Source organism: Pseudopipra pipra, chromosome 7 (assembly GCF_036250125.1).
Source record: "Pseudopipra pipra isolate bDixPip1 chromosome 7, bDixPip1.hap1, whole genome shotgun sequence".
NCBI classification, from domain to species: Eukaryota; Metazoa; Chordata; class Aves; order Passeriformes; family Pipridae; genus Pseudopipra; species Pseudopipra pipra.
Window position 1 is genome coordinate 39,626,779 of NC_087555.1, and position 15,245 is coordinate 39,642,023.

The following is a 15,245-nucleotide window of genomic DNA, read 5'->3' on the forward strand; positions in this document are numbered from 1 at the left end:
CTCTGCTCCTGCAGATCCGTGTTTTCTTCCTCTCCTTCTGAAGACTTTCTAACAATTCACTTCATTTTCTCAGTGCTACTAGAAAATGTAAATATAACTCATGCAGACTCGTTTCTGGTTGACAGCATGGAATTATCCTGCTTTTCTGGGTGAAGGAAGACATAGAAGTAGGAAGTATGTAATTGAAGTAGTTAAGGTTGTTCTTTAGTGTAAGAAAAAACGTACAGAACACATTAGCTCATCCTTTGCAGAAGTGATGAAAGCAGTATCTCCTGCACTTGTCAAGAAGGAGAATCAAAGTTTATAGAAAGGAAAAAATATATATATTAATCAAAGCTTCTAGAAAGAAGTGGCTCAGGGATTTGGGGCTGCAAGGTGGTGTGAGTGAGGCTTAGTCATCGTGTAGTGCCAATTTTTAAATCCAACCCACTTATACCTTTGTTTGCAATATTCCCTTTTTATTTAGGCTGCAAGGAATCTCCTCTGGGCTGGAGCACAACACGATCCTGCCCCACTGCTCTGGACACTTGTCCTGCTGTGGCAACAAACGGTCCAGCACTAAAAGACAGGTTTAAACACCAACTGAGCACCAGATTGGAGATACAAGCCTATTACACTATTTTATACATTCCTGGTAGAGTAATGAACCGATGGACTGGGTAATTCTGGTGACTGGAGACTTGTTGTGAACAGCAGTGTTGCAGACACTGGCAGGGCACAGCTGGAGCATTTTATTTGGGACCTCACTACACCTCTGTTGGAAGCTGTAAGACTCGCTGCCACAGATCAGTCCATATCAGTGAGAACACAGACACTGGCATGTGTTCAAATTAAATACATGACAATTTTCTCCATTTCCCCTCTCATTCCCACATGTACTATAGGGAAAAAGCATTGCAGCAGAGCACAGATGACACTGCTCTGTCCCACCTCTGGGGTCAGGTGCTTTCTCACACAGGCTGTGCTGCCAGTGCTACCCAGCTCAAACAGGGCTCTTTGCATGATTCAATACTGATAATGCTGCACGTCCTCAAAACACATTACAGAGCTTTTGTTTCTCTCTGGGCCTTGAAAAACTAATTGTCTGGGCTCTTCATATGCTGTTATGTTCTGCATTATGTGATATCTGTGAAATCTGGAACAAAGCACTTCAAATTGCTGGGGTTTAACTTCTTTCAACAGGTTTGGTGTAAATAAATGGCATTTTTATGAGTACCATTGACGCAGAACCACCAGCTGCCAACATTTTAAATTGTTTGAAACTGAGTTTAAAACAAATTGACAACCCCATAGAAGCCATTCAGCTACTCCCAGCTCACTGTGCCTGTAGAGCACTCAGGGACCAGCAGGTTTGGGTCCTAGTTAACCATCATCACTGAGCCTTCACCCTGTGCCTGATCTTCCTCAGGCCTTTGACACACCAAACACCAGCGAAAAACCAGAATAACAAAACAAGGGATGGAGGGGAAAAAGAAAACCACCACACTCTGTTGAGAGGCCAATGTGCTCCCCAGTTAGCTGCTTGCATGGTGTGGTTCATGGTAGGACAGAAATAGCCTGTCCTGGGGATTTAAGAGTCTTTGGAAATAGGTAACACCAGGGAAACTTTTGCCAACTGGAAGCACTTCTAGGGCTGGCCAAAAGCCAAGAATTTTGTTTTGTAACTTATTTTGCTCCAGGGCAAAACCAAGACCAACTGAAATTTTGTGCAAGCAAAACAAAAGGGAATCCATAGATACATCCCAGAACAGGCAGCAGGTCAGCAGTTACCCCTCCCCTTGGTCCTCCTCATCTCCTTGGTCCTCTGCATCAGTGTCCTATCCTGCTGCCTCGCACACCCTCTGTCCCACTCTGCTCATCCAGAAATGCTATGAAACCTTCCAAAACTTGCCATCAGATTGATACATTCCTGCAAAACCATTATATTGTTGACCATGGTGATTAGAAAAAGAGTTGAAAAATTCCCAAACTGTTCCAAGAACCATTTTATAAATATTTAGTCACATCCACCCCCAAAATGCTGCTTTCTACAGCTCTGAAATCTATTACACAGTAGCCCATTAATCTGCTGAAAAGGCCACATTAATCTGAGTGGGGGCCTTTTTGATGAGGAGGGTAATAATGGACCTCCTTGGAATATTTTAGCATTATTCAGGCATAAGAAGTGTTGAAAGAGTGAGCATTAGTATAATTAAAAAGTTAATTTATTATGGAATGGTTTGGGTTGGAAGGGACCTTGAAGCTCACCTCTCCATGGGCAGGGACACGTTCCATATCCCAGGTTGCTGCAAGCCCTGTCCAGTCTGCCCTTGGACACTTCCAGGGGTGGGCTGTCACTTCCACCTGAGCCCAGCCCAACATATTTCCAATGGGGAGTTCCTGGTGGCCCTGTTTGGAACCATCTCCTGGGGGAGTGAGAGAAGGTTTGCCAGGAACAGCAACAGGGAAAGTGAACCATCCACTGGCAACAGCTGGAATGGGCAAAGGAACAGAGTCAGAGTAAGGGAGAGGGCCAGAGCCCCTTCCCTGAAGGCTTAAATTGACTTCAAGATCCTCATAAAACAGCGAAGACACTGAGAACATGGAATTCTGTGAAGTTTCTCAGGCAAATTTTTTAAAAAGTGCTTGCAGAGAAGACACGATTTCTGATTCTCTCAGTGAGCAACTAGAAACAAATCCCTTTCTCTTTGTTTACTGGTATCAGTGTCCTTCCTCCCAGTGAAGAGGGGCAGCCACGTGTTTTAAATTCACACAGAATCTCATTACAGGAGACTTGACAGAGTAAATCTGTCTCAGGTTCCAGGTGTTTCCAGGGTAAGCTGAAGCAGAACCCTGTGACCTCTGCCCACGGTCAGTGCCCGGCAGGGAATGGCACTGCCCTGTCCCTCGGGGCTCCCACACCTCGTGGGCACGGCCAATACTCGGCTATTTTAGCTCCTGCTTTAAGGACTGCAAGTTCCACACACAGGGAGTAACCAGACACGGATAACTGGGGGACAAAAGGCGTTGGTTTTCCCTCCTGGTTCTGCAGGGACCTTCCCTGGGCCAGCAGTTCCACTGCCCTTAAAAACTGCTCTGCAGCCCTTCCTGCTTCCTCCCATCAGCACTTCCCTCAGGGAGACGTTCTCTCTAGTGCAGGCAGGCAATGTAACACCACAGCCATTTCTGCAAGGTTTTAGGATAAAATTCCAGCCTAACATCCAACAGGTCACTCTCCTCCACCACCACCAATTACATTTTAAAGCTCCAGGTTTTCCAGAACATTCCAAGAATGAAAAGAGATCTATGCTGTGAATCTGAAAGAATTATGATATTTGGGAAAGGGGTTTTTGGGTGGTGAAAATTGGAGGAGATTGCTGCAGAGACATATGGGGAGGAGACTGGGGTGATGAAAAGCCCTTGACTCCAGTTAGCAGCAGCCAGCAAGGGTGTTGTCATCTGCTAAGATCCAAAGGACAAGCTGACTTCAGGTGTTAAAGTCTTTAACAAAAGAATCCCTGGTCTCACTAGGTCTGATTTCCTTCTGGCACAGCTTTTCATAGTTGACACACAGCTTATCTCTGAGCCTGAGCAGCAAATTAACTATTCACAGGGATGAGAGGAAGGTGGGCACAGCCTTTTCCATGCTCTGAAGGCCACAAAAAAACAAAACAAAACAAAAAAAAGCTCTCCATGATGTCCACGGGAAGAAGAAAAATCCCAGTGTGGAAGCTGAAATGCAGTGTCAGATTTTCAGTTTCTGAGAGGAGCAGATTTTAGCACAGTGACCAACACCTGGACTTGCTGCCACTGATCTCAGTGGTAGCAGTATCCAGTATCTCAGTGTTGGTGATTTTAGGGGTCCAGGACTTTTGTGACAGTGAGGCCCTCAGTCACTGCACTGCAGAGGGTGGTCAGTGGAGACAAGTTATTAATTACTGATGTTAGGTCATTTTGAAAATCCACCTCTGCAGCTCAGCTGCTTCAGCACTTGTGCAGCTCCCACAGGTGAAACCCCAGACAAACCCCTGGGCACACTCTGGAGCCCCCAGCAGGCACTGCCCATGGGGAGGGGGATGGAGCAGCATTCCCAGGATGCTTCCCCATCCATCCAGGGCCACAGCTGGTCTTTCACCCCTCAGCCACACCCCCTCCAGCACAGCCTTGGTCCCCCTGCCCGTGCCCCCTGCCTTGTGCTGGGGGGACAGCCCAGGGGACACCACAGCACTGCCCACCCCCCACAGCCATGGGCAGGAGCCCTGCCCCAGGACAGGTATTTATTGACCAGACCTGAGAGTTCAGAGCCCCACGGGTGGGACGGGGGCACCAGCTCAGCCAGGGCTGCCCCCGGGCTTGGACACAGCCCTGGGACAGACACACTGCACAGGGTGACACGGGCAGTGACTGCAGTGCCCGGGGGAACACCGGGGGGGGTGTTTTTTAAAAAAAACCCAACAATTAAAGTCTCCTGGGTCTGAGAGCTGACAGGCACTCTGGTGTGTGGTCTCACAGGCCGTGGCCCCAGCGCCCAGGGCAGTCAGGCTGGTACAGAACAGGGTGATGCAGTGGGCAGGTGTCCCACACCCCCAGAAGATCCTTCTGCAGGTTTCACGCACTGGGCAGGATCTGGGGGCTGCGAGACGAGGCTGTAACCAGGGAGAAGCTGCATCCATGGAGCAGAGCCCAGCTTCTCCTCCCTGAGAAGCCCAGGTCCCCCTTGCAGCCTCTCCACGGGGAACCATGTCCAGCTCCGGCCTCTGTCCCAGCACAGCTCCGGGGGTCGGGCACTGAACTGTGGGGGGATTTCCCTTCCCACTGGGAATGTAAAGCCAGCGTGCTATTCCCAGGTGAGAGGACCTGTCACAGCACATCACTTACTTTTTCCACACAAATCTTAACTTTAAAATGTAAAAATGTATTCTGAGGTTGTCTCTCTATAAATGGAACAGCACCTGAAATGTCTTTGCTTCCCTTCTGCAATGCCAACCACTGAGCCAAGGCTGAGCTTCTTGCACAGCAGACATTTCACCTCACAGGGAAGAGAACTGTCCCTGCCATTCAAAACAGTTTAATCCAGCTAAATAAAATTCTGGAAGGTTTGATATGGATTTTTGGTGGATAATTCCAGCCCAGAAGGCCCACAAGGGAGGTTCCAACCGAGAGGAGGGAAGCCTTCAGTGACTTCCCTACAGCAACACTGACTGGAGGGCTTGGCCTCAGGCTGTTCCTGGCACTTGACCCCAGGACACCTCCAAGTGCCACATATTACTGAGCAGTAACAAACAAGCCTTCTGCATATAGAATCGTGGAATCATAGGATGGTTTGAGATGGAAGGGACCTTAAAGCCCATCCAGTGCCACCCCCTGCCATGGGCAGGGACACCTTCCACTAGCCCAGGTTGCTCCAAGCCCCATGTGACCTGGCCTTGGACATTTCCAGGGATGGAGCAGCCACAGCTTCTCTGGGCAACACAGAAACCATCAAAAAGCAACACCACTTCCCCCATCCCCAAACCTGACGCCAGGACTGGTTCCATCCAGTCTGCCTCCTGTGACTGCTGGGGACTGTCCACACCCACAGGATAGCTGAATCCCACAGGTAGTGCTACTCCTGTTGAGCCATTTTTCCATGCAGGGCCCCCTCTCAGCAGGCTCTGATCCCTGGCACCGCTGAGCAGCCCCAGCTCCCCTGGCTGGTGCAGCACAAACCCGCCAGACACATGAATAATTCAACTCCAGCGAGGGAACTGCCTGTGCCATCGCCATAGTAATGGATGCAGCGACGCCCTCACTGCAGCAGATTATATATAAGCATTCCAAATCTCTTTAGAAGATTAGATTTTGTGGAGGTACTAGGGGAACATTGATTAATAAACACGCTGGAAAAACAGAGAGGGAGGTGGGGGTGTTCCCTTCACATGGAACCTCCCCCCACTGCCCAAGCCTTGACACCTCCAGAGGAAAAGTAGCAACAAGTGTTCTCCTGGGACTGTCCAGACACGTGGAAATGAGGTTAAATCGCACAGACCACAGACAATCCTTCCCTGGCTATCACTGAATTTTCCCATCTCTACTCACAGGCTCCAGCTCCTAAGAGGAAACTCTGCTATTCCTGCTGGCTTTGGGGAGCACAGACCCCAACTGTCCTCAGCAGCCACTGTACACTAGGAAAGCACATGAATGACTTATCCCAAGTCAAGGGACAAGAACTTGCTAAGAAATTACTTCTTATGATTACTTTTCACCCAATTTTCTTGACTGACATTCACCGAACAGCGACCCAATTCAAGCACACCCCAGCTAACACTTCTAATAGCCCGGACCAGAAGTACTTCAGCAGCAGGGTATGAAATTGAAATGGGTTTAAAATAATCCCTGGATGCTTTGATATGCAGAAGGCAGTCCTTGGAGCAGCAGCAGTGACCGTGACCTTGCCCAGCACACCGGGGAGTGCCCAGGAGTCCCAGCACTGACAGACCCTCTTACCCTGCCAGTGACTCACCTGGATAATCTTCTTTACCTAGCACTGGATAAACAGGGTATTACTGGGGTGTTCCTATGGTTTGTGGCTTTATCCTTTAGTCTGTTATCCCTTGTGTCCAGGGAAGGGAACGGAGCTGGGAAGGGGCTGGAGCAGCAGGAGGGGCTGAGGGAGCTCAGCCTGGAGCAAAGGAGGCTCAGGGGGGACCTTCTGGCTCTGCAACCCCCTGACAGGAGGGGGAGTGAGAACTGTGCAGGTCCTTGCTGCAGGCCCCACATCCTGCAGCATCCCAACCAGCCCCAGCACAGCTGGGAGCCAGTAACCAGTGCTGGGGTCAGACAGTCCAGATCCTCAGGGACAGCAGAGGGAACACTATGGAGTACACAGAGCTGGTCCCAACCTGAAGTTGTGCTGTTCCAGTACACAGCACTTTCCAGAGGATGCTACAGTGCAAAGAAGAGATGGAGCAGGTATTTAACATGATCATCTTCCTAAGGCCTAGTAAGGTGCTGTGACTCAGCGTGGCAGTGTTTGGGGAAGGCAGCCCAAATTCTGCCAGCACAGCCAAAGCTGTCACTGACCATCAGCATGACAGGTTGTCTCTCCAACACCTGCACTGGAAAACGCTGGAGAGGCAAAAACTCCAAACAAGAGCCTGACCATACCCTTCACACACAGACTGAACACTGAACTGCCACCTCTGGCTCTGTCCCCTGCAGTGCCACCTCCCCATCACCCTGCCCTGGCCAGCTGTCCCCACTGAGCACCACAGCAGCTCCACAAGAGCTGGCCTCCCTTCCCACTTGGCTTAAATCCTGCTGCCTCTTCCATCCCATAAATACCTGTTAAAGAAACACAGGGGTGTGCACCAGGCACTGCAGAGCTTCAGGCACTGCTCTGTATCAGTGGCCACCAAAGCAGCTCCACCTGTCACCAGTGACCTCCAGCCACCCAGCAGCTTCAGTCCAACCCCGATTCCCTCACACCACTGACATCCCACCCCTCCTGGGCTGCAGCTGTGGCCCAGTCAGCCCAGCACACAGCTCACACACACACCAGTTTAAAGGAAAACCAAAACGCATTCAGGCTTTTGACTTCCTATTAAAAACTAACAGTAAAAACTCATCGGATCTGGCTTTTCCTAGTTTTTTTGGCAGCACTGGATCTGCTCAGATTCTCATCATGTATAATCAGAGACCTGGCAGAGAAGAAGAGACCACCTGGCAGCTGGTGCAAGCCCTGGCTGCTCTGCAGAGCTGCACACCACGCTGTCTCTCAGCCCCAGGCAGCACCCACCCCACACACTTGGCTCCTATTCCTACACCAGCAATGCAGAACAAGGCATTCCACTCGGCTGGAATGGGACAGGAAGGATGGAGCCGAGAAGAAAAAGTTACAGAGAGGCAGCAGAGCAGAACCTGGCGGACTTGAAGCACCAAAGGGAACCCTGGAGAAGTGTTTTACCCCAGAGAGGAAGCACGTCCAGGTGGCTGATCCCTGCCCAGGGGATTCTAAGCCTCTGGATAAAGGAGCTCTTTTCTGAGAATGAGAGGGCACTGCCCCTTCCTGGGCACTTCTCCCCAGGGTGGAACCAAGCCAGGAGCGTGTGGAGGGGCACTGGAGAGAACTGTTCAGAGCAGAGTTCCTGCCCCCAGCTGGGATGGGGGACCCCGGGGAGGGCAGGGGGACACGGCTGGTGTCCCCTCCGAGGACAGCCCAGCACCTCCCTGTGGGACCATTCTGGGACCAGGTTCAGCACACAGGAAAATGCCCAGGCCCTGGCAGAGCCTCAGCACCTCAGACTTCCAGCAGCACCAGCCTGGACCCCGTGGGCACAGCCCCGAGGTCCCCACGGCTGCACTGGGGGCACCTGGTCACTGACGGGCAGGAAGAGAACTAAAGCACACTGTGGTTTGACTTGAAAACATTCTATTTAATTTATACAAATAACTACTAAATAGAAAAAGTAGATTAAAACAAAATAGTTATTTTTCTGGCAGAGTTTAAATGCATATTATATAGCTTAGAAGAAATAAAATGCATTTTCCCCACGGCATTCATGACCTAAAATTCTAGTTAACTCCTCCGTTGCTTTCCTTTCCCAGATCAGTAAGATGCCAGACGCAAGGTCCTGTGGGAAATGGCTATATATACGTTCCATATTCCAACTGAAAATATGGTACAGACCACACACCTACAAATGTGAAGCACTTAAAATGTGACTATCGAGTTGTAATATGATAATACATAAAACAATTCATGTTTCAGGTTATATCGTGTTACAAAAACGTCTGTGTAAGAAATCATGAAAGAGGCCACATAAAAATAAGCTTTAACTTTATGCACTTATTTTACAGTTTAAAAAACTGGCAAGTGCACTAGTAATAAATAATTTGCAAGTTTTGGATAAACGAGAAATTCCTAATGTTCAGCATTATTGTAAACATCAGTACACATGTAAAATGCAGCTAAAGTCTGACAGTTACATTTTCAGTTTACCGAATTCTTTTCCTATTACTCAGGTATATATCAATGCAGGATACAGCCAATCATATTTTTGGCAAGTCATGTCATTAAAATTAACAGTGACAGTGCAAGTAAGGAATGCAAAGAATTCCTAGTGCAATAAAGAAGAGAAGCACAGGCAATATTGCTGATTAAAATTTACCACTTCCATGTATTCACCCTGGGAGTGATTAGGAGAATTAAAATAAAATTAAAAAAAATTTTAAAAAAGGAGGGGAAAAAAAAGGGAAAAAAAGAAAAAAAAACAAAAAGAAAAAAGCCGTTCAAAGCCATTGTTTAATGCCCTGATCTTGTCTTAGGATTTCTCTGTCTTCCTTCAGGCCACTACCTCAGCAACAGCACATCCAGCTGAGTCCTCAGTGCTCGCCCAGGGGTGGGTGCAGTCGTGGTCCGAGCAGCCCAGGGGTCCCAGTGTTCCCACAGCTGCTCCCCAGAACTCCCGCTCCGAGCAGCCCCGTGGGCACCAGGGCTGCCAACGGCCTGGCCAGAGCCCTCAGGGCCAGCCCAGTGCCTTCCTGGCGGGAGAGCACCACGAGCAGAGGGTCAACAGTCAGCTTTCAGTTTGTCTAAGGAATTGTCAATTTTGGTCAAAGTCTTTTTGATGCGCAGGGCTGTCAGTCTGGCGGACGGGTTCTGGTACCAGCACTCCTTCATCAGCTTGGCCAGGGACGTTAACGTCTGGGAACAACAGAAACCACACAACACCAGGGTGAGGCCACAGGGAACAAGCCAAGGAAGCACTGCAAGCACTCACAGAGGATTTATTGCCTAATTAACACTCCATTTGCAGAGCTTCCTGCTACCTACCAAATGCAGAGCTTCTGGGTGTTCAAAAGCCCTCAAAGTCTGATAACTTGGTTAAACCAAGAGCATAGCTGGAGTGATCAGCCAGGGTAACTTTCAACAGTGGAGTTTCAGTTTCTTTCCTATTTAAGAAAACACTCCACAGAATCTCTTTCAATGGAACCAAGTGCTGCAGACCCACGAAGGCAGACAGGAAGGTGCAGATTTTCTGCCCGTGATTCCATCATGCCCAGCACAGGTTTAACTGGCTGGACTCCCAGCTGGCTGCTGGGACAGCACAGGGCACAGCTCCACACCCAAACTTTGGAGATGGGCCCTGGCCAGCCCTGTGGATTCACACTGACCTCCACGGCTTCAGTGGTAAGGACAGCTGGGCAGACTGCAGAGGCCAGTCCAAAAAATAAACTTCAGCACCAGCCTTTCAAAAACAACAACAGCCCCTTATTCTGTAGGCAGGAGAAACCAGCATTGTGTTCTAAATCTGTGTGCTTGTAAGCCACAGAAAGTCCTGGACTGGCTTCCCTCCCCTTGATTTCCCCTGGAAGGGAGAACAGTGACCCAGGAAGAGCAGCTGTAAGAGTTATTTCTAAACCCTGCTCCTGAGCGGCCGATCTGTGACTGGCTCTGCCCTGGCACTCCTCAGTTTGCTCAGTGCTCCCCCAGGGCCAGGCCATTCCACCCCCAACCCCTGCACAGGTGATGCTGCTGACAAGGCCCCTCGAGATCACTTCCATTGCAAGGCACAGCTGAAGATAACCTCTGTGACTCTGCCCAAGAACAAAGGTCAGCATGTGCCTGCAGCCAGCCCCCCCAGCACCCACTGACCGGGTCTGAGAACCATCTGTTGGGAATGTTGGGCCTCTGCTGATCCACACAGACCACTTTCCTCATGTCTTCAAAACTGGGATCGTTCGGAACCAAGTCATAAAAGGGTGGTTTGTAGTCTTCCACAATACCTGGTGAGACACAAACAGGCATTACTGAATGGCTTGTCAGTGAACAGCATTCTCACAGGGATGGAGGGAACACAGGACCCATGTGCTCTAAGAGGCACAAAAACCCTTTAGAAGTCAATCCCACAGTGTCACACAGCCACTGAACAACAGAAGAGCACTTACTGCCACAGGAACAGCTTTTTCTACCCAAAATGTTAATTAATTGGCTCATATGACAAGTCCACAAAGTAAGAGCTATACCCACTTTGCAGATGCTGGAGCTGAAAGGATGAGAAGTAAATCCCTTGCCAAATGGCCATATTTTATAACACAAAGAGCTTTCCTGCCTATCACAAACTGGGATTTCTACCAGCAAGTGGAAAAATGTAAGGTCTGCACTGTGGTTTTTACCAGCCTCACCACATACTTTGATGCTTTTGTGATTCCTGGAAGAGTTCAGATGTTGGCATCCACAGACTCTCGAGCTGGTGCTTCAAATCATTTCATTTCTAGTTATGAAAACAGTAAAATCCCCAGGGTAACTGGTACCACATGCCATCACAAAGCCAAACACCCAAGAGCCTGTGACAGCCAGGGGCTGAATGCACCTTCACAGAATCATGGAATGGTTTGGGCTGGGAGGGACCTTGAAGCTCATCTCATTCCACCTGCCTGCCATGGGTAGGGACACCTTCCACCAGACCAGGCTGCTGCCTGGGCCCTTAAACCCACAGCCTGCCATTCCCTGGGCTTTGGCAGAGGAGTCTGTGTGTGTGCTGCCCTGCCATTCCCTGGGCTTTGGCACTGCCAGTCTGTGTGTGCTGCCCTGCCATTCCCTGGGCTTTGGCACTGCCAGAGGAGTCTGTGTGTGTGCTGCCCTGCCATTCCCTGGGCTTTGGCACTGCCAGAGGAGTCTGTGTGCTGCCCTGCCATTCCCTGGGCACTGGCAGAGGAGTCTGTGTGTGTGCTGCCCTGCCATTCCCTGGGCTTTGGCACTGCCAGTCTGTGTGTGCTGCCCTGCCATTCCCTGGGCTTTGGCACTGCCAGTCTGTGTGTGCTGCCCTGCCATTCCCTGGGCTTTGGCACTGCCAGTCTGTGTGTGCTGCCCTGCCATTCCCTGGGCTTTGGCACTGCCAGTCTGTGTGTGCTGCCCTGCCATTCCCTGGGCTTTGGCAGAGGAGTCTGTGTGTGTGCTGCCCTGCCTGCACCCGCTCACGGAGCACCCCTGCCCACTCCCCAGGGCAGGCACAGAGCTCTGCTTCCTCACTGCATCAGGCTCACAGACCATCCCCAGGGAGCCCAACTTTGTCAAGAAGCCAATTTCCAGCCCGGTGTTCAAAGCCAGGCATTCGGGTCAGCTCGGAAAAACCTGGAGCTAATGAGGCCCTCTGGGTCCAGCGGGAACATCACACGGCTGCTGCTGACAGCTGGGCACAACACACTGAGAGCTGCCAGCTGGCCCACAGCCAGACATGAAATCCAGGAGCATCTCTAATGCTCTGGAGAGGCTGAAGTTGAAAAGAGGTTCTCAGTCTTTGCTATGGCAAAGTTCTGAGTTTTAGTTTTCTTGTTCTATTGCAGATGAAGATCAAAATCCCAGATATTCCCATGGATATGCTGTAAAAATCTGTAAATTCCTGTCTGTGATGACTAGTCAAAATGGGAAATAGTCTTCAGGAAGAGCAATTCCCAATTGCATTTACCAAACATCACCTACTGGGCTGAATTCTTGTCTTTACCCTTCTCCTGCTCCCCCCAGAACACTATGAGACCTCATGGACACAACCACCCTGTGCCCTCACTGCCCACACCTGCCCTGCAGGTAAAGCTGCAGGTAAAGCTGGGGCTTCACACAAGTTAAACACCAACTCCAGCTGTGTCACACAGCTCTGAACACGCTCTGAGGGCCACGAGGATATCGCAGATGAACTTTATCCCTGCAGAGAGAGCCTGGCTGTAATTCAGCATTTCCATGTGGTCTTTCCCAAGCACAGGGCACAAAACTGGCTGTTGCAGATGAGACGTGCAGTACTCAATGCAAAGGAAGCAGGTCTGGCCTTTACTCCAGTAGTGACTCTGGAGTGCTCTGAGCTACCATGGCCCAACACCCCGGGCCCCTGGGACCAGCAAGGAGGTGCCAGCGAGCCACTCAACCTCTGGCCCACAGCACTGTGCCCTCCCAGCCTCACTGACCCACAGCACTGTGCCCTCCCAGCCTCACTGACCCACAGCACTGTGCCCTCCCAGCCTCACTGACCCACAGCACTGTGCCCTCCCAGCCTCACTGACCCACAGCACTGTGCCCTCCCAGCCTCACTGACCCACAGCCCTGTGCCCTCCCAGCCTCACTGACCCACAGCACTGTGCCCTCCCAGCCTCACTGACCCACAGCACTGTGCCCTCCCAGCCTCACTGACCCACAGCCCTGTGCCCTCCCAGCCTCACTGACCCACAGCCCTGTGCCCTCCCAGCCTCACTGACCCACAGCACTGTGCCCTCCCAGCCTCACTGACCCACAGCCCTGTGCCCTCCCAGCCTCACTGACCCACAGCACTGTGCCCTCCCAGCCTCACTGACCCACAGCCCTGTGCCCTCCCAGCCTCACTGACCCACAGCACTGTGCCCTCCCAGCCTCACTGACCCGTGACACGCTGCCCTCGCCGCCGCCCCTGCCAGACCCAGCTCCTGCAGCACAACCCAGCCTGGCCTTCCTGCACAGTTTTAAGGGGACTTCTGTCATTTCCAATACACTGTACTGCTTTCCCCCAGGGCTGCTGACTTTGTGCCCTCAAATCAACTACAGCTCACACCTTCCCTCCCCACCACACAAGCATCACCTCTGGCACAGGAATTCATCAACTCCTGCCCAGCCAACACAACACTTTATGGCATCTGATACATGAAGGAGCTCACAGACTGCCAAGACAGACAGTGCAGGATATAAAACTGCACTGAGAACACCAAAGTTCCAGCCGAAATTCTCCAGGCACGGACAGTGACGTAATGCAGCCCAGCACCAAGCAGGTCTCCATCTGCCTACGACACACCTGTGCCAATAAACACCCTCAGAAACATTAAGGCCATGCATTCACCACCTTTCCTCCTTCCTCAAACTAGCCACACACACCTTCACGAGATTTGGGCTTAGTGGGAACAGATCAGACACAGAGTAAACAAATGTGTGTGACAATCTGCAGTTTCCTCATATTTAAATATGTAGCTGTGAACAACCCATCCCTGCCAGGGTCTGCACACATCTGAAGGGCATCCTCGCCTTCTCCTACCCATCTGGGTCCAGAGAGCACAACCTGAGGTCTAGAACTCAGAGAGGACTTCTGACTTGAGCAGGAATCACACCAACAGACACCCAGCTGAAAGGTTCCTAAATTCAGGCACCCTTGCCAAGAGCAAGGAAGAAACCCTGCACTCTAGACAGGATGGCAGGAGCACCCTTCCCAGGCAGAACTGCACCTGGACCAAGTCCTGCCTTGGGAATGCATTTAACTTGGTAAAGCAAGAGCAGCCTCGAACTTTGACAACTTCTGCACTTCCTACATAATTTCCTTCTGTTTCTTAGGGTTTGTCACGAGCAATAGCCTCCTACAAGTATTCACTATGGTTTAAGTGGAAAACGTGTGGAGACCTTATGATCTGAAACGTTGACTGTTTGGTATGAGTTAGTGCTCACCAGGGTCTAGAATGAGCAGGGGACCCTCTTTCTCCTCTGCCTTGACAGAAATGACAACAAGATTCGGCCACTGTACCAACACACCAACAGCTTCCTCGAGGTGTGAGGAACAAACTACTGTGGAGGTCCAGCCTGTTCCTGTGCTCTTTGGTGGCAGGTGCTTTGCCATGAACTGCCATTTCCCTACCCCTGCTAGAGGCAGGGGAAGGTGCCAGGCACTCACCGTTGCTGACCATGCGCCTGGCCACCTCCCAGAGCACCAGCCCGAAGGCCCAGATGTCCACCCTCTTGTAGGAGTCGAAGCAGTCTGCCTGGATCGTCTCGTCCAGCACCTCCGGGGCCATGTAGCGCTTGGTGCCCACACGGGGATTGTTCCCCACGTCCAACTGGTTTGTGCTTTGGGAATGCATAACTGCCAGGCCTGAAGGACAGAGAGGAAAAGTCACGGCTTACAACTGCGGCAGAACACGCGTAGAGGCGCTCAAGGAGGAGCCGAGGGCCCAACTGTCCAAGGACCAACGTGGTCAGCGCCAAACCCGCCACCAAAACCAGCCCCTGAGGCCACAGACCAGCCTATTATCTCCTCAGGGATCACCATTAAGCATTTTATTGCACTGTTGCAAAACATTGTCATGAAGTGTTTTGCAGCCACTGGATGTCCCCAGCGCTCCGGGCACGGACATGCAGAGGCCAAACAGCCGCTGCCCAGGAGAAAACAATTTTACACAGTACTCAAATTTATTTATAGACCTTTTGGGTAGGTGGATACATCCAAACTGTGGGGAAGGGAGAAGAAAAACACTGCATGAAGGATACACACGAGTTAAAAAAA

General features: G+C 50.9%; 1 protein-coding gene across 2 annotated transcripts in view; it reads right to left on the reverse strand.

Annotated features, from left to right (window-relative positions):
- Positions 1–8,372: 8,372 nt before the first annotated feature.
- The window catches only part of ACVR1 (activin A receptor type 1), a 49,702-nt gene continuing 42,829 nt past the window's right edge, over positions 8,373–15,245 (reverse strand). For both annotated transcript variants that reach the window (XM_064661824.1, XM_064661823.1), the window contains 3 exons: positions 14,637–14,834; positions 10,616–10,746; positions 8,373–9,664 (listed from right to left, as the gene is read on the reverse strand). In XM_064661824.1, coding sequence (XP_064517894.1) covers positions 9,530–9,664; positions 10,616–10,746; positions 14,637–14,834 — 464 coding nt within the window. In that variant the 3' untranslated portion in view covers positions 8,373–9,529. The remainder of the gene's footprint in view (positions 9,665–10,615; positions 10,747–14,636; positions 14,835–15,245) is intronic.